The sequence below is a fragment of the Mastacembelus armatus genome, chromosome 13 (assembly GCF_900324485.2).
Source record: "Mastacembelus armatus chromosome 13, fMasArm1.2, whole genome shotgun sequence".
Lineage (NCBI taxonomy): Eukaryota > Metazoa > Chordata > Actinopteri > Synbranchiformes > Mastacembelidae > Mastacembelus > Mastacembelus armatus.
In genome coordinates, this window is record NC_046645.1 from 23,278,176 (window position 1) to 23,298,818 (window position 20,643).

Genomic DNA, 20,643 nt, shown 5'->3' on the forward strand with positions numbered 1-20,643 from the left:
TCTGCTGTCTTTATTCACTCTCTACTGACTTTTACTTTGTTTCTTAAAGTTGCATTAATTTCCAAATAGCCTAAAAAGCTTTTGGATGAAAACGCTGTGGATTGGTGCAGTGTAGGACATGGAGGTGGAGACTGGATGAAGAGCAGCAGCGCTTTCCAAGTGAAAAGCGTTACATCACAGTGGAGGAATTCCTGCCTTTTCTTCCAGCTTCTTTTGTTATTCTTTAAAGAGAGTTGCCTTATTCTTCTCACAGAGTGCTCTGTCACTCCAGACCTCAGGGCAGATAAAGGAGGAGAGGTGGTTTTGGGGGCAGTGATCCAAAACACTGAGGGAGAGACAGGAAGCCATGTTTTTACTGTTTCGGCTTTAAGAGCAGCAGCTCAAAAAATAACGAGGAGAAGAAGAGAGCGACAGGAAGGTGGCTGTAGAAGAAGAGAGGAGAGAGGAAATGAGTGATAACACGCCAACATTAATGTTAAACACGAGTTTAACACATGTTCCACACATGTTAAGGTTGTTTTAATGACAGCTGCTTTAGTGCAATGAAAAACGGGTCAATCTGAATAAAAACAATTGTTGTTTTAAACACCTGTGTATTAAACTAATGACTAACTAATGCGATGATTTACTGTGGTAGTTTGCAGCATATTAAGTCTTTCTTGGAAGTTGTAGATTTATTATGATGGGTTTTTAGGTTGTTTATTAGTTAAGTACCATGCGGTACTCTCTGGTCCTTTGTCGTTTTACTGGTACACTGATTTCTGGCTTTTGGAGACCCTAGAACGCCTTCCAGTGCTTCTTACAGCGGGAGTACCTTTTAAGTACTTTGTTGTATTTTGTGTATCTGGTCACTTGTCTGCACTTAAATAGTGCTGACTAGTGTATTTTCATACTTACAAAAGATAACATTCAGCTACAGTGGAGCAGAGAGGATCTGGAAATACATTATACAGACTCTTTTTATGCTCCACTGCTTGTCGCGACACCTTGGTACCTGAGGAAAACTTTAGTTTTCTCTGTTGTGCTCTTTTTATAGTCAGTAAAAGTCAGTAAAGACTAGTAAAAGTATTGCCCCAGGCCAGCTGACCATAGTAACTGCAGGATGTAATAGTTTTTCCTAATTGACCATGATTTTGTCTGGTGTGAAGGATGTGGAAGGCACTGGGAGAATGTGTCTTACAGCCCTTCAGGGGGAGACGAGCTGAACTCTGCCAGCTTGTTACAAAGCAACCATCACATTTAAATCCACATAAGCTGCAGTGTTGGGACCAAGCTCAGACTTCTTTCCTTCCTTCCTTTTTCCCTGCTTGTTTTCTTTACTCTATGCCACTCCTTGCTGGTGTCCTCATTTCCTTTCTGCAGGTTTCTTTGATTCCCTTCTCATCTTCTGCTTACTTTGATAGTTTCTAGCATTTCTCCTTCCTTTCTTCCTTTACGCCTTCCTTTCTCTCTCTTCCTTACCCTCCTGTCTTTCTGTCCTCCTCTGTAATAAAGACTTGGTTGGCTGCAGCATAGAACAGGTCCAAGTTTCCTTGCTGCTCCTGATTACATCAGCACATGCAGTCATTCTCCCTCTCACATATCTCACAGACTGCCTCTCCTTCTGCAATAACAACTCATGACCTCACCAACAGCTGCCCAGCTGCATGAAAGAGTGTGTGGTGCAAGTTCACTATTGTGTGATTGCATGGTTGAGACTGTCAGTTGCCAAGGTAACCAAGCAGAGGACTGACCATTATCTATCTATCTATCTATCTATCTATCTATCTATCTATCTATCTATCTATCTGTCTATCTGTCTATCTATCTATCTATCTATCTATCTATCTATCTATCTATCTATCTATCTATCTATCTATCTATCTCTCTAAAGTAGAAGTGTATATACCAAAGTGTAGAAATACTTTGCATTGCATTCCAGTAATATTATTGCAGTAAAAGTACCAAAGTACCAGCATCCAAATGTACTTGAAGTAACCAAAGTAAAAGTACCCAGTTGCCCGTTTCACATGAATGTATCTGATATTATTGGATTCTAATTATTGATGGATTATTGTGTTGATCACTTTAATGTTGGAGCTGTTAAAGATGGAGCTGATGTTAACTACCTTATATACTTCTAATTTGAAGTACTTTATATACCTTTATAAAGTTTGCTGATCAGTCTGTATTTTGTTGGATCCATCTGATTCTGAAAAGGATCTAAAATTATCAGATAAATGTAGAGCAGGAAAAAGTCCAAGGTTTGGCTCTGACATGTAGTGAACCATAAAGTAGCAAAAATGGAAAAACTCAAGTAAAGTACAATTACCTCAAAATTGTACTTGGATAAATTTATTTTCCACCACTGCGTGTCAATCTTAATCTAATCTATCTAACCTAAAATTTCAGCTGACATTTTAGTTCTTTTCAGTGTGTTTTGCCAAACTTTAGTTGTAATCAATAAGACCCAACAAAAATAAATGTCAGTGTGGTATTTCGCTCTGTTCTCTCTCTCCATCCGTCCATCTGTCTGGTCAGGCACCCTGCGTCTGTCCCTACAGCTGTGGCAGCTCACTGGGCCATAAATTGGGTACTGAGGTCTCTGCGGCCATTTTCATTGGCTTACTGGGATGTCAGTCAATAAATCCATCCATCTCTCAGTGACAGAGGCCTATTGGCTGTCATCAGCACTTTTTTTCTACATTACGTGGCCTATTGTGCAGAGAAATGGAGGGAATTTTAATGCAAGAACAGACTGAAAAGGGCCTTTCAATATCTGTGAGAAGGTGATATTTGGTCTTTGGCTTCAGAGGTGCTACACTGAGCTGAAACAACAATACATGATTGGCAAAAAGACATTAGTATAATTACACTGAAGACCACAAAAGCCATCAGACCTTTCTGTGCTGTAAATCAACAGCACAAAACAGGAGATAATTTCTTTTACGGTTGGAATTACCAATGGAGTCTCACAGTAATTACTAATCCAGACACACAGCATCTTACTGATAAAGGCGAAGACATGGGGGGCAAAGCTGAAGGAAATGGATCCCAGTTCTGATTGTGGCATTGGTTGCTAGAGCAGTTTAATAATCTTGTGTTTGAAATGATAAATGCATTTTTATGAGACTTGGCGCTTGGGTTGTTGTAAAAAACTGAATCCAGAAGGTCAACAAGAGGTCAGAGATGACCTCCTGTACCTTAGTTAAGTTTAATTTTAGAAAATTTTAATTGCTTTTAAAAGCTTGATTTTTTTTTTTTTTTTCAGTCAGAATCTTTTTTACCTTTTTGACTTCTGCTCCTTCCCCTCTGGCTTTTTGCTCTCTCTGTCTTTTTATTCGCTGTCATCCTATAAGCCATTTTCAACACTCTTTAACTATGTGGTGTTGAGCTGTGTCTCTAACAGCCGACTAATCCAACAGATCTGATCAAAGGTAGCCAGTTAACCTGAGCTTATCCACAGCCTGAAGAAATCTGTTTAATGAGCTTACATGAAACCAGCCGGCACGTCTCCCTGTGCTTCGAGTCAGCTTTGATGGAGCTTTGGAAGTTGTGTTGCACTGAATTTACTTATTTATTTGTTTGTTGTAAGACAGAGAGAGAATAATTATCTCTCTCTTCGTCTCTGTCTGCATTTTATTTTCATCATTCTTTATCAATGTATTCAAATGTTCTTTCTGCTTCTGTTTCCGTCCCTCCACCTGTCACACTCTCAGTTTGGACTTTGAAATGAATATCTGTCTGTGCAGATACAGGAAAACGTGTCACATAAAAAAACAGTAAAAAAAAAAAAAAAATCAAAGAGTATCAAATAAAAGATTACTGACTGCAACAAGTACGTTTTCATTAACTCATGCTTACAGCATCTTATTTATTTTCTTGTATTTCCTTTTTATTCTCACATTTTTCCCAGTCAGCTGAGTTTGACCTTCTGACATATTTTGAAATCTTGAGGAGCAGTTTGAATGAATTATACATTTGATGATTATTTCCTTCTGTTTTACGCTGTGCAATATCAAAAAGACATATAGAAATTTCTCCTATGTCCTTCATTACATAAGTCTATCTAGGTTTCAGGTCTGCAGTTCTGCAGTGTATCTGCCTTTGGCTCTCTTCCTCTGTTTTTCTGACATTACTTTGTTGTGACAGGTTTCACGAGGGTTTTTCTCTCTGCTTTCCCGTCTGTCTGTGTCTGCTCGTCTCTGTTTGTCTCCCTCTTTCTCTGGTGTCACTCCATTTTGACATTACCACTGTGAGTCTGTGCCGATCTGCCTCTTCCTCTCTGAGTTTCTGTCCATTTGGATGTCTTTCCATCTCCCTTTGCTTCACTTGATGTGTTTCTAATGTGACAGAAGTCGTGTGAACCTCTGTATATCAGTTGTCTTTCTCTCTTCTGCTGATATTTTTTTCCATCTGAGTGAAAAAGCTGTACATCTCAGCATAGCAGGGGATGAACATCACGTACCTGTGAACACAAGACCTCTGGCGATGCTGTCACATCATGTCTCCTCTTCTCTTCCATTCTGTTATTCTCTGCTGATATTTCTCAAATATTAAAAAAGTTTGAGAAAGTCACTCCAGACAGGAAACTTCAGGAGCCTTAAAGTCTCAGGGGAAATTTGGTGATTTCATGTTTTTAATAAATGGGTCACTTTACAGAAACTTACCATGATGTATCTTACAACTTGTTGTGCAAAGCTGTTGCACTAGCTGGTGGTTTTCAGCCCAACTATAGTGCAAACCAGACTGTTCATGTCTTTAGTTCTTGTCTGAGCTGAAAAACAACATTAAAAAACCAATAAAGAATAATATTTCAGGTTATTGGTTCTCTCTGACTTTTGATTTTTAAACCGTTATTTGCAAATATGCATTAGAGACCCAACTTGTAGCTGCAGCTCATGAACCCTAAATCAAATCTCTGTCTTAATTTATCTTTTGATTCACAGGATGAGGACATTTTCCAAATATGAGAACTGACTGAGCTTATATTTATATAAAAATGCTGAAATTATTTTTGCTTAATTCGTCACTTGATTCCTTACAGATACAGTTTCAGTCCATTTCTGTATTGATATTAATAAATCTAAAATGTTGTTACAATAAATAAGCCTTACTAAGAAATGTACTTATGACAGCATGTTCTATTTTAAAGAGGCACTGCAGTGTTTGATATTACACTTGAACAAAGTTGAGAGGCTTGAGGAGAAATGAACATGTTGCAGCTGAAGCTAAAATATCCTGACTTGTGTATCTTAAACATGTGCACTGTGGGGTTCATTTCCTTTCACAGTCAAATCTAAATCCTGGTCATTGTTTGACCTTTAATGCACTAAAAACTAGTGAATTTTTAGGGTTGAGTATGTACCATTTTGTTAGCTGTGGTAGCCTAGTGTGACCACCCTCCCCCTCTCCTCCCTCGATTGGACCAAGTGAATCATGGCTGCTGGCTGCAGGTCGACCACTCGCTGCCATTAACAGGCCGAGAGTCGTCTTGACAGTGAGGAGCCACTGTAACTACGTGACTGCTGCGCTCAGTGCGAGGTCACAGTAAGGCAGCACTGTTCACACTGTTAGTGTTTTCGGTATGTAGTCCACCGTTGTTTTTCTGTGGATAAATCACTGTCTTGTATGCAGCAAAAAGGCTGAAAATCAATTTGAAGTAAAACTTTGCTTTGTGTCCATTTTCCATTAGCAGTAAAGCACAAAGCATCTTCTCTCTGAAGAAAATGAAGTATGTGTTCTGTTTTTCTGACAATTCTTATGTTTATAGTAGAAGAGGGTGAATGTGTCCCCTCCCACTGCAGGCTCACTTTGATTTCTGACATGATAACAGTGACTCACTGTAATTGATTTTTAGCACAGAGGGACATGCTACTGTTGCTTATCCTGGATTTATACAGCAGTATCAGTATGCACCATCATACTGAGCATGCATATGTTTCTGTGCATTACTGTGAGTCAGAAATCAGAGGAGAAGCAGCCTGCTGTGTCGGCTGCCTCCGGTGCCTCTCCGGTCATCAGGGGGAGGAGGAGGAGGAGGAGGAGCAGAGGAGGAAGGAGTGAGTCATTCCAGTTAGACTTTAATAAAAACAACTGCCATAGTCCACAGGCTGGATGATGATGATGAGTGTTTTGTTGCTGAATAACGTGGCATTAGGTCACTTGGTCACTGTGGAAATAACGAGCTGAAGTTTACATCTTGCATGAATTTTACAGACTGTTGCTTTCCATTTTCCATCATCATCATTTGATTGAAATAAGAGCTCTACTTATTAAAGCTCTTGTACTTTTTGTACTCAGCAGTGAGACCAGAGCTGTACTGCAAATTGTGTTAGTAGCTGCTGCCTATACGGTAAACGGTTCCCTGAACATTTGCTGGTTGGTTACAGAAACTGGCTGTCTATACCATGACTGAAAAGATTTTTTAATATTTCTGACTCAGTGGAAGTTGAAAACCTGACATTATTAGTCCCGTGCTGGTACTGCTGCAGGTGTCTCATCTCAGGAACTAAGAACCTTCTGACCTGAAACTTTCCATAACCTGTGTGTGTCTCTGGAGGACTTTGTGTTTCTGCTGAATTTCACAATCCATGATTCTTGCTTGTTTGTGGTTAACTCCTACTATTCAGCCTTTTCGTTTGCCGCTCTGATTCTTCAAACCCTGTAATAAACTCAAGCATGGTTGAAATGCATATTCAGTGGGATTGGTCAGCCAGTGGGATTGTTGTGCAAACGCAGTTGGCTCTTGTTCTGTGTTAGTAGTCCTTGTTGCAATTTAACTGTACATGGACTGAAAGCATCATGGGCTTAACCTGAAAATACCTGGAGTTTGAATTGAGGGTTAGCTCCTGTTCAGAGCTGAGATTTTAAATAAAATGAAGATGCATGTTCATAAACTTGTTACATAAACACAGGCGTCTTAACTTCGAACAGATATTGCTTCAGCAGCTGCAGCACGTGAAGTTTGGAAACATCCATTAAAATGTCAAACGATGTGGTTCATTTTACAACGGGAAATGCAAAGTCACATACAAAGATGTGTATACATACACACACACACACACACACACACACACACACACACAAAATGATGTCTTGCACCAGTGGGACCAGTAGAAAAGTGACTGCCAACAGAGCTCGCTCTCCATCACTGGGGAATGTGTAAATTCTGTTGTGTTGGCACTGATTTAGCGTTTGTATGTCTGTGATTGTAAATCTGAGTGTCTGCTGCAGGATAAACAAGATATGATTGACTCTAATTCACAAACTGCCCTTCAAACATGACCATAACCAGCAGGTCATTAATATGATTATTAACTGATCTTCAGGTAAATGTTTTTTAATGAAATGAAGCAGCTGCAGTGGTGTTTCAGTGTGATCTTCACTGACAGAGTGGCATTTTGTGCTGCACTTACACTAGACATACACACAACCACAAGCTGCACATGCAGACAAACACACAGACACAAACACACACACACACATACACTCATGCCAAGACAATGGGCTGCTAATCCTTGCTTCTGATTGGATGGGTCCAGATTACCCAGAGGGCACCAGCTGTCAGGGAGAGGCGAGGCCCAGTTTTCTCAGTATCAGCGCACACACACACACACACACACACACACACACACTACTGGTCATGTCACTCTGCTTAGTAATGCTAAATTGATATAAATGTTAACCCACAAAATGTTAGCATGTGACTATACCCTAAATCCAGTTTGTGTGATTTGTTAGCTCATCGCCTCACTCAGCTGCTGTCGACACATTATAAAAATAGGAATGGAAATTAATATCATTGTAATGATAACAGGCGATACAAAGCTCCTGCATGTCCAGGTAGCCCAATACTGCAAATGCCTGAATGTGCTGTTTGTGGTTTATTTTTAGCTTCTGTTGTTTCAGCCACTCCACCCTGGAACTCGTTTTCTGCAGGGTGCACATTTTAGCCTTAAAGCTATTCTATATACATTTATTATTGTAAAAGAGTTTATATGTTTATTTGGACTCTTCAGTCTGCATTGAGCATTTTTGGTTTGTTTAGTCTTAAATGAAATCATAGAAAGCATTGAAAATGGTTTCAGTTTGGCTTCCTCACCATGATATGCCATCAGGTCTTAACCTCCACGTACACATACATCAGCTTTTATCCCTCATTCCCTCGAGTCTCTTCTCCCTGTACAGCCACAGAGGGCCAAGCTGGGCCAAACCAAGCCAGTCCAACAATGCAGAGAGAGAGAGGAGAAAGGAAGCACTAACTGACACGCTGCTGGGCCGAGATAAGAGCAGAGCCCACTAAATACTGGAGAGGAAGAGGAGGAGGAGGAAGCAAAGAAAGGGAAAGCGAGACAGGGAGGAAGCAAGAAAAATGGAAATGAAAGAAGAGAAAGACAATAAATGCTAAAAGGGTGAGAGAGAGAGAGAGAGAGAGAGCGAGAGAGAGAGAGAGAGGGAGGGAGTGAGCGAGCCAAAAAGAGATTTACTTTCAGTGTGTTATTGAGATACAGCTGGAATCAGGGGCTTTGCATTGGCCTAGATTCTCCACTGTTACACCCTTGGTGTGTCCGTCTCCACTGAGCTTCCTGTCTGCATCAGCAATGATGTTTTTATTTGTTAAGAGCATTAACCACAGTACAATTCAAGACTGCAGTCTTTTTAAATTATTTTTAAGACATAATAAGTGGGTATGCTCATTGGGTTTTCTAATCTACTAAACTGAATTTAAACCAGTTGCTTTCAGAACTACTAGAACAAAAAATATTTGTTATTTATTATAGAAAAAAATATTTCAAGGTGTAAAAACACTGAAGTACTTTATTTTATGAATTTAGGAAAGTACATTTGTTTTTCATTTTATTGATACTGTTACTATCAAAATGGATTCAAAGCCTCGTTCTGTTTATTTGCACAGAGAGAAAAAAGTGTGTCATCGTGCTTCCACAGACCTCACTGTTCAGACGTGTCTGATTCTCCAGTTCTGTCACCTAGGTCTTAATTTTCCAAACACTCTGTGACTCATCTGCCAACAAGTTGTTATATGAGCTATAACATTGTGTGGGTACATGGATATATCACATACAAACATGTAGTTTTCTTGCATGTATATTTTAGATTTCCTGCTTTGTCTGGACTTGCTCATTGAACATAATTCCCACTCCCTGCTGCTGTGGATGGGGAGCTGAGCCTCCACAGCTTTTTAATTTGTCCACTTTATTTGGAGCTGATATAAACCTTAAACACACAGTCTACACACATGTTCATGTCAAACTGAAACAGGCATTTGGACGTCACTGCAGCATGTTTTAATTTTCTTGTGACCGTGGAATTTATTTCCTAATTGGACGACGTCCTGGAAACAGCTGTAAGCTAAGTGTTTCTGATATGTTCAGGAGATGCAGTGGAGATGAACTGTAGAATGGTTCACTGTTCTTGTGAGGTCAGGAAAATTCTTCATTTACGTTTCAGACTTTTAGCTGTGTGACTTTGTCGCCAAAGTTTCTTTAATGTATTTTGTGTGAAACCACTTCTCAGCCAATATCTGTGTTCTGCCTCAATTCGCCCCAAGAAATCTAATTTAATCTGTCACTACAAGTCTCTCCTTATATTTTGTGCTATAACTATCACCCAAATGCTGAACATATGTTTTTCTCCACTTGGAAATTCAACTCAGTTTCCTGATAATTCTTTTTTTTTTTTACTCTGCTGTTACCTTACCAAAATTAATTTCCCAGTGGGTCACATTACAGTTTCTTTCTTTACTTTCTCACAATTGTTGTTTCTTGAAAAGCCAGTACAAGGTTTGGTTTTTATTCCATGAAATGAAATAAAAATGATGAAAAAATAAAAAGTTCAGGTTAGAATTAGTTGCATATTCTGCACAATATCAAACCAACAACTTGTTATATTAACAAGAATATCTGAATGAAATCCACAGTTTGAAAAGTTGGTGATATACAAAGGTATGAAAAAAGGGTCTGAATAAATGAGGCCTCACTTCTTCATGTTTCTGGCATTGCAGCTCAGATTTTGTGAGCTGCTTACATGTGACTTTACATTCCTGCACACAGCAAACACATTCATTCATCAGCACAAACTGGAAAGAATTACATGAAACAATATTTTATTTACATCCTGGTATTATCTTTTGGCTTAAAATGACTTCTTTGTATTCCATCATGCACTGACCTGTCCATCTGTGTGTGTGTGTGCAGGAACGACAGAGCGGGTGTGTCTGATCCAGGGGACCGTGGAGGCGCTGAACGGCGTCCATGACTTCATCGCTGAGAAGGTGAGGGAGATGCCTCAGAGCACCCAGAAGACAGAGCCGGTCAGCATCCTGCAGCCACAGACCACCGTCAACCCAGACCGCGTCAAACAGGTCAGTCCTTCTGTCTGTTCTCTGTTATTCGAGGAAAAACTGAGTTTCGAGTTTCTGAGGCTGTCTGGACAATCAAGTGCGTTTGTTCACTGTATTTTTGTGTTTGCGTCATTACACGGAGACACCGAGGGAATGTTTTTCCTTTGGAACACCTCAATGTGTATGTTTCTGTGGTGTGGAGTGAAGTTGAATGAGGCAATAACATAAAACAGAAAAAAGAAAACTGATTGGAGACCATGGATGAGCACTGGAGAAAGAGAAAAATGAAAGATGAAGGGAAAAGAGCACCAAGTAAAAAAGGAAAGAGAAACCTGAGAGTGTGAGGAGAAAAGAGGAGGGAAAGAAATGAAGAGTGTGTGAGGACAGATGAGATGCACTGAGACAGGATGTAGTGTGTGAGGATGAAAAATAAAAACTCCACATGTGACATGAACCCTGGGCTGCCAAACACACACCCCATGCCTGAAGCCGTCTTGCCAACAGGAAACAGTTTCCTGCTGAGAGAGAAAGTGTGAGGCTGCATCCTGATCACTCTCATTGAGTGAGAAATGTCTTAAGGAAGATCATGGAGCTTTAACTTTCCATCCCCTGACTGACTGTAGGATTCAGCCTTTTTGTCTGCTCTACTTGGAGCAACTGTTATGAAACTGAGTTTGAGGGTGAGTTATTGTTAAGACTAAAGGTAAGAAAATATGATAAAAGCATTACAGTTATATACTGTGCATGTCTGCAGTCACTGTCATTGGTCAGCCAGCCTAAAAAAACTCTTCTAGCCTCCCTGTTTGCAGTAGCATCTTTTGGCCATGAGGTGGCTGTGGGCATTATTTCAACTCACTTTTCAAAACCCTTCGTTTGGCCCCAGATTTCGGCTTTAGGACAACAACCCTCAGACTGTGTTATGGGGAGAAGCAATTATTTAGCTGCTGTTATTTAAAAATAATTCTTCTAAAGGGCCACTAGAACTAGACACTAGATAATAAAAGCATATTTGAAGTGAAATATAGAAATTATTTATTGATTTTAAACATTTATTGTTGTTGCCCAGACAGACCCATAATAATCCTATATCTCTGAAGACTTCATATTTAATTGAAGACAGTATTTCTCAGGTCTAGACTATAGAGGTGAGGGGCCTGTCAGAAAGGAGCTTTGTATTCTTATTGGTGAGTGTAAATTCAGAAAATGTACAATGTGTGAATGAAAGTAAACTAATGAGATTGTGATATTAGAACTAAAACCTTTACAAGGCTTTATCACTGGCTCATGTTGGATTGTAACTGAAACTTATTTAGCTGACAACATGCACAGAAAAGCCAGGTAGAAACTTCTCATAACTGAATTCATAATGTTGGTGTTTGCAAACAAATGTTTTCATGCAGTTTGATCAGTTCAGGTGATGCTCATTCCAGTGCTGATTGTGCAGCTAACACAGCACCAATTACAACTGTGCAATGCAGAACAATTAGTGCAGCCACGGACTATTATCCCTATCTATTAAAGTGATTATCATCATTGTCTGTTCGTGATTGCTCCCTATTGATTTGTCAGGTCTGGCATTGTTTCCATCTATTGACTGTTAATGCCTTCCAGGCAGTGCATTCAGCCAGCACACACACAGTGGATTTAAAAGAATATTATTATGTTGACACTAAAATAAATGAAATAAACTAGTCTTGAAAACACATCACAGGAAAAAAATAAAGATAAGGGATAATCAAAATGAAAAGCTGAAATGATGACATCTGCTGCAGACAAAATTACATTTTCAAAAAAAGGTCCCAGGCGTTTCTTGTTTTCCCCCTTGTCTCTCAGCTCTGGTGTTGCATTCGGGTTGCGTACGCTTTCCCATGCTGCAATTTCTCATTCTCTGTCATAAGCAGGATTCGGGGGCGGGAGAAAGGAAGGGGTGCTACGCTTTTATAGTTTTGAATAATTATAGTTATCAGACTTGTGTACGTACACAAACACACACACAGTCCTCAGAGATAGAGGTTTTGCCGAGCACACGATTCTGAGGTACAATTATGAAGAGCGTTTTATGCATAATTAATCAATACTGGGTACACACACATACACTGACTCACCCACACTCCAGCCTGAAGCCCACACACACACTGCAGAGTTGAACTTTTTAAGGCTGGTACACATTAAAAGTATTGAATTGTGTTTGTACATATGCTGTCATGCTCTCTTGTATTTGCAAAGTTGGAGTACTGTGATAAAACCTGCAAGTCTAAATGTCTAAATGTTATGTCCAGTCTAAATTCCAGAATGTGAGAGTATCATATATAGGTCAAAAGTATGTGGACAGTTGTTTAAAATCTCGGTCACTAATGTTGGGTGATGACTGCTGGTTGGTGCTGCAGTCAGTCCCAGAGGTTCTGGATGTTTTTGACTGAAGTTTTCCACATCAGACTCTGGTTGCAGTTGCCAGGCAACCACTGGCAATACTGCAGCATATAACCCTCTGAAAAATTGTGTATTTTTTACATTTCAGATTTTGTCCAGACTAGACAAACACAATATTTGGTGATAATCTTTGTGCCTTAGTAATGCTGATAGGTAGATTTAGTTAGCTTTGGACAGAGCCTGTGGCTGTTCTACTTTTTTCATCTATGGTGCCACCACGAAGCTGATTAGGTGTGACGCCTTTAGCGTAACTGCAAGTACCAACCTCAGTGTGTTGCTGTCCTATAGTGAGAGTATAGAGGGTTCAAACAGCAGCGTTAACCTTCTTTCTTTGGGTCCAAATCCTGCACCTGCACAGACTTAATATGTGTTATTATTCATTTTTATGCGCTTGGTATTTTATGCATCACGAGAGTTGGAGCCTGAGGATGACTGACACAAGCAATGTTGTTTTGGATGAGGCAAGCAGCCGCGGGGAGACAAGCAGGCTAATAGCTGCTGATATTTAGACCCTTACAATAGAGGGCGAATCCCCCTGTTGCTCTTTAGGCTATTTATACCATGTCGGAGAGAGGAGTCTAAATGGGTTTGTGCTGCATTTGATGACAGACACAAACACACATGTTCACACACGAAGAAATAAGCCCCCACATCAAAGTACCCCCTTCAACCCTCCTGGACATATGGAGGCCTCCAGCAGTTCATCAAACCAAAAGAAACGCCATCTAAATTCTGGCAAAATGTTTTGTTAAGATGTTACATATATTAGAGTGAATTACAGAGAAATGTGCATAAAATTACCTTCCAACCAAACAAGTTGTAATTTTGGAAATAATGAAACCCTAAAAATGATGTTTTTGCAAATTTGAATGCAGTGTAAAATATGAACATTTACCTTGAAGAGTAAGGCAAGTAATTTTGTTCTAATTAAATTATAGTAATGGTAATTAATTTTAGTCCCATACAGAGACTAAAACTTACAACACATATTGTGTACTTACTGTAATGTGTGTGAATCCAGAGCTGCTTTAGCTGTACACCCCCACTGTCATTTTAAAAACATACAAGTATATAAATTTCATTTTTTCGACTCTGCATGAAATTTCTTGCATCAGTTCAGTGCTAATTCATAAATATTCTCAAATATAAAAAATAAGGAGCTCCTGAGGTGACATTGTTGGTCTTTTTTAGACCAGAAACTCAGGAAAACATTTATTTTATTTACCTGTTCAGATGATGGGCAATATGAAATAAAAAATACAGATAAAAATAAAAACAGCCCAGCTGACTTGAGTGACAGGCAGGATACACCCTGCACAGATCAGCAGTCTATCACAGGACTGACACACAGAGACAATTATTCACACTCACATTCACACCTATGGGCAATTTAGCCACCAGTCAACCAAACCTGCATGTCTCTGGACTGTGGGAGGAAGCCAGAGCAAACCCATGCAGGCCAGGGAAAACATGCAAACCTGTTATTATCACAAAATATAATCAGTGCACTGCAATGCAGGGATGACCCTAAATACACACACAGACACTCATACACCCTTAAGGTTAGTGGATTACTGAGAGCTGAGAGGTCTTTGTGGACCCTTGCAGTTTTAAAAGCATAGCTGTGATCTGATGAATGGCCCTGGTGAAAACACATACACGTGTGCCTTAGCAAGATAAATTGGTGTTCAGTGTGGTGCCGTTGATTGTCTCCTATTTCAGGTTGTGGATGAAATGTTGTCTTCTTGTCAGGAGCACGGCTGTTGCCGCATGTTGCGTTAGCATTAATGGCAAACTCCTGGGTCTGAGTGACAGACAAAAAGACGGCAAGAGAAAATGCGTTTGTGTTGTTGTGGGAGTTGGAACAAGAGACCAGGAGGAAGACGGAGAAACAGGAAGATGACATAAAGATAGACAAAGGACAGAGGGAGCCAAGAATGAGAGTCTGGCTGGCTGAGTGGGTGACTGAAAGCTGGAAGCAGATCTGAACTCTTGTTAGCTGACAGCTGCAGAGTGACGGAGCGCTCCACTGGAAGAAGCAGCTGCAGATAGAAAGAAAAACAGAGCTGCAACACCGATAGACGACACACCGCGCTTCAAGGCCACATAACACGACAACAGACAGTGAAGATAATTTAGGAGCTAAATGAATCTTTTACAGCCTCTGAGGCCTGACATGACATATGGATGAAGAGAATTTATTGAGATATTTTATTACTTCTATTATGCAGTGTTTGCTTTTGTTTCCACCCCCAAGAGCACTTGTAAAACACTATCACACCCCTGTTCACACAGCAGCATGCTCTAACGTTACGATGGAGAATTTAGTTCCAAATTTAAATATTCATAGAGTGTAGTGGGTGAGAAGTGCTTTTAAAAAGCCATTGATAAAAACTGACTGATGCACAACATGTAAACAAATTCTGGTCATACTAGATAAACTGATGATAATCACTCTAATACACTTATTTACTTATATTTAGTTTATAGTTTATATATTTAGTTTAACATATACATAATAGATATTGAATGAATAAATATTGAAAGCCCTTTGGAAACATTGTCAGATACAGTTCCTCTAGTGGCCACCAGGTGCAGATTCTGTTTTAAAATGAAGTCAAGCTCATAAATAAAATATAAAATACAAAAATTTCAGCTGGTATTCAGGGTTAAAGAGAGCTATGCTTTAGGCAGGTTACTCTTGCACTGAAAAGTTTCTGTTTCCACTGCTGGTTGCTTCCATCGTGATGTGACATGATGAGGTATGAGGTTGTCTATGAGTATGATGAGGTTATTCTGGCTTCAAACTACTTCCAAGACTGGGGCCACCAATAAACCCAAATTCCTGTGGTGACGTCACCAACACCCATCAAAGTTTTAGGGAACTAGTTTGTGATCATCCCTGCTGTTTTTTCTTATTACCTTGTAAACTCAGTCTCTGAAGAGAATTGCCTGGGCAGCAGCACATAAACATCAACAATCGTTACATAAAACACTCTGGAGACCTCCCATGCTGTGTTTATGTGTAATGTAGTGAAGCATCGCCTACTTACTGCATCATTATTGTATTCATATTGACAGTAAAACATGCCCCCTCGACTGTTATTGTTACATTGTGGTGTTTGGAAGTGAAGTGCAGAGTCGGAGCTGTGTCCCCTGTGAGATCAGCTGTAAAAGGCCTGTGGTTTTGTTGTGGTATTATTCTGGGGCTATTTTTGGACCGCACTGGCCTTTATTCAGACTGAAAACTGCAGCAACACTCTGACATTGTCTTAGCTGCAATGGCAACAGCACTGAAAGGTGAACACACACATCCATGAGCATTTACACACCTCAGCTCTAGCCTGGTTGTTTTCCTGGCCACTCCCTCCAACCCTTTCCTGCGAGAGAGAGGCCATTTCCTGTGACCTTTCACCTCTGGCACAAACACCTGTTTCCTTCTTCCTGTTTTTCTCTCCCTGCATCGGAAATTCGTCATAAAAGGCAGGAAAACATGGAGTCAGGCTCATTTTGTGTCGGATGATCACTCTGATGGCCACTTGTGATTGTGTTGGGTTTTTTGGCGTTTGGGTGTTTTTGCTCTTTGCTAATGAAAACTTTTGAAGATTTTGAAGAAGTGATGCATTAACTAAGAAAATTCTACTATTTCGCTAACCTGGATCAGATCCTTAATGGAATCAGGTATGATTATATATATAATAATATATATATCATGAGATCATTTCTGTGTTACCTGAAATATATGATATTTTTTTGGACACTTGGGGGCAGTGGAAACATGGAGACATATTCAGCCGTTATGGAGAAACATTGTCATTGCTTTTCCATCTGAGAACAGGTGCCTTCTGCTGCTGAAACAACACTATGAGAGCAGTGACCGTGAAGCAACACAGTACATTTACAGCAGACACTAAACAATGAGCTGAAAGTCACTATAAAGTCAAAAACAGCTGCAGATAATCAGGTGATATTTCTCTGTAGGTTCATCACCAGCGTTGTCATTATAAAGATGAAAATTCACATGACAACAGTGACAAACGTAAAACAAACAGCAGATGCATTCACTGACAAAACGTACTTTCTGTTCTCTCTTCTGCTGACTTGTGTGTTGTGTGTTCACCTTCTTATGAAACTTTATCTATTTTTTCCTGTCAGTCTTGTGATCTGCAGTCGCTGCCTTGCTGCTGAGTCAGCAGAACACACACACTCACAAACACACAGTCTTTTGAATGCTCCAAATTGTCTTCTGTAAATTGCGTTTTCCTTTACACACATGACCATAATGTGCAGGAAAATTAAGTTCAGATGTGCCTTGTTGATCTTATTTTCACTTCCTGTCGGGCTTTCCTTCTTTTTTTGTTACTCTCTTTTACCTTTTGTTGTTTTGGTCTGCACAGCAGATGGATATGTGTGTGGATGGGTGCGTGAGAAAAGTGGGGAGAATTATTGTGTTTTTCATCATCCCCCTTATGGGATGAGGACAGGACAGAAGACGGGAGAAGTGAGGGATAAAGAAGCGACAGAATACTTACTGTACTGACTGTTTACTGCAAAACAGATTTGGTGCTTTTGACTCTTTCACAGAGACATTTTAACGTGGTAATAAAAGAGTGCATGCTTTTGACACTGCAGGGAATGTTATTATTTTGCTCTTTCTAAGGACTTTATCTCTGCCAGGAAGCTGCTGTAGTTCAGATAGAACAGCAGCCTGAAACTGTTCCTGTGTGGAGGAGGATAAAAAATTATCAGGTATCATCCGCTAAAGCATCTGAGGAGGATTTATGAACATTACTCCACCCCCTCTTGTCTCCTGTATGTACTCAATACAGTCTCCTACACATTGCGTTAGTATATGTTGTCATTACTGGTTTATGTTCATTGTCATGTGCTTGGGAGGTCGGTGTGTCAGGTTAGTTTCCCAGATCACTTTCCTTGTAGTTAGTAGATGTAGGACTAGTCAGAAATAAATACAGTGAACTTTAGTGTAGTTTGTTGGATGCACCCTATGCACCTAAACTAAAGGCCACTGGTGGAATTTAACTGGGCTCATCTATAAAAGTATTGTCCATAAATATAGTTTTCAGTCACTTAGAATACTGTAATAATGACTTTACATATAAAACTTTAGCACAAACTATAATACATTTTCATAGAATTTAAATTAGTTCAGTTAACTCTAGCTCAAACAGTGAAATGTGTCAGTAACACTCTGACATAATAAAATAAACTCTGTAACAGTATACATTATAATAAAAACACTCGCAGGCTGATTTGTCTGCATACTGAGTACTTTTGTTTATTTTTGATTGTTTTAGTCTTTGTCTGATGATACGTCTGAATTTTTTAATTTAGTACAAATATGAACACAGGATTTTCAGTTATAATTGTTTTAAAATTGTCATTATAGTATTTTTATTTCAATAAAGTATCTAAATATTTCTACTGCCACTGACAAACACTGCACATCAGTGATTATCAACAACTTCAGAAAGTTGAAACATATCACCTTTTAATTCTTTATTGTGACTGGCAATAATCTAGTGCCAAGTTCCACATGTCAAAGAGAAAAGAGCAAGTGATGAAGAAGTGATAGACAAGGTGATCGTTCTAATTAATCATTCTGCTATAAAAACAAACCCTTAAAAACCATTTAAACTTTGAATAAGTTCACACCAGTGTGATCAAATTACTGTTTCAAGACGTCACAACAGAAAATAAGGTCATGTTGAGCTTTGCTGTTAAATTATTTTGATAGTGTTGGCTTGAAGCACTGGTTTTTGTTTGATCTGGATAGACCAAGTAAAAACAGATGCGATGATATAACTGTAATATAAAAATCATCATGGTGTGCAGTATATATACAAGTGTGTATGGATATATTTGTTTGCTGTGTGTGTAGCTCCCTCGGTGTCAGTCATTGTAGTTTGGCTCTTCAGGGCTGTAGTTATTTTTAATCCACAGGGGGTTTCTGTGCTCATGGGTGAGCCAGAGAATGAGAGAAGAAAGACGAGAGAGAGCTGCAAAAAGACGGAAGGAGATAGACGGAGGCAGAGAGGACGAGCGGGGTAGAGGCAGAGTGGGAGAGAGAGGCGACTAAGCCTGTGGATCAGGAGGAGGCAGATTAAGCCGAAGTCCCCCTGCTTAAGATTTCAAAGTTCAAACTCCAGCAGCCTCAACAGTTGTCCGCTGACCTCAACCATGTGTGTGTGTCTGTGTGTGTGTGTGTGTGTATGTGTGTGTGTGTGTACACCTCAGACAACGTGTGTGGTTGTCTTTGCATGTGTGGGTTGGTATACACCTTTTTTCACACAAGAATAAGCAAAAGCATGAGTCCATGTGTGTTTTCTATGTATGTATTGTTGCCCCATGGGCGTGTGTGCATCTTCACGTTGGCCTTCAGTGACAATGCTGTGACCTGGATGGAACGGAAAGACGATTCGTCATTACCACCATGACAGCTCTGACATAGTGAGAAACAGAAGACGAAAGGAGGGAAGGAATGAAAAGAGAGTGGAGGAGTGATGAGAGAGAAAGTCGAAGGACAAAGTGTGCTAACCTTCAGAAAGCAGTAAAGTTATACACTTTACATCTGCAACAGATTTTAGCCAAGTTTTTCACTGGTCCCAAATTATTACTATGGTAAAAGTTAAAGAAATGCAATTAAATCAAGATTGTGTTGCTGTAGATGTTTTCCGACCTGTCACTTTACTAGAATGTTGAACACCTAAACTCTCTCTAAAAGCTACTTAACTAATCTCATCTCACACGATTCAAGTAAATTTCATATATTTACATGCTGTTTCAATATATATGCTCGCAAGATATATTTCAGCTATATCTAAATATAAAGTTTATTTTCTTTTGCTACCCAATCCAATTCCACGTAGTTAATGTTTTTCTGCATTAGCTCATGGCCATGTTTTAAACTGATTTACGCTCTGACATTGAAAGAGATTTTAGAGAAAATATTGTTGAAATGTTCGGTGTGATTTTCGTCACATAGTGCCTCACCAAATGAACAAATTTTCAGCTTTGAGTGGTTGGAAAATATTTTTTGTTTATTTTTGTGTTTCATAAAAGCAGAAGAGACAGAAAAGAAAGATGCCAGAAAGGCAGCAGGCTGAAACTGTGTGTTAATACATTTTCTCATAAAGGTTAAACCCCGACAACCACCATAACATAGTGCGTGTGTGTGTGTGTGTGTGTGTGTGTGTGAGAGAGAGAGAGCCATGGTTATTAAGTGTGCTTGTTTCCTTGTTTGTTAAATGAGACATTGTTCTCTCAGATTTCCATGCTTCACTGACCTCAGCACCCTGTTAGCTTATCACTACTACTACTCTATGCAACACACACTCATTTACAGATACACAAAATAATTTACATGCTCTGGTTGATGAAGCAAAGCAAAATCTTTGTCCCCTTTGTCTGGTTTTCTGCTTAAAGGCATTAAAGACAATGGAGCAGCTTCAGGGCAATCAGACGACTTTAGGGCAACATTTTCGTGCAGCTACAGGTTGTTCACTGAACTTAATTTAGATAGAAAAGCGATTTTGCAGATTTTGTTGTCTATCTGTGGCTTCCCAACATTAATAAAATAGGCAGGTTTGAAATAATTGAGCCTTCATAAATGATATAAAGCTATAATGCAGCTCAAAAAAGAATAGTAATAGTGTAGCGTTAGTATGGAAAATAATGGTCTGGTCTGTTTAACAGTATGAGGTTTACTGGACAAAAGAGAAAACATGATGCTGAGTGTTGTAGTTAAAGAGTGAATAGCAGTAAGGTCACAGACGTAGGTGAAGAGTCCAGCTACATACAAGGAACTTTTTCTAGATGATGAAGAGAATCTGATTTTGAATGATGAATACAGA

At 39.4% G+C, this 20,643-nt stretch overlaps 1 protein-coding gene across 2 annotated transcripts in view; it reads left to right on the top strand.

Moving 5' to 3' along the window:
- The window catches only part of nova2 (NOVA alternative splicing regulator 2), a 72,377-nt gene that overhangs the window by 35,562 nt on the left and 16,172 nt on the right, over positions 1–20,643 (top strand). For both annotated transcript variants that reach the window (XM_026333211.1, XM_026333220.1), the window contains one exon: positions 10,197–10,363. In XM_026333211.1, coding sequence (XP_026188996.1) covers positions 10,197–10,363 — 167 coding nt within the window. The remainder of the gene's footprint in view (positions 1–10,196; positions 10,364–20,643) is intronic.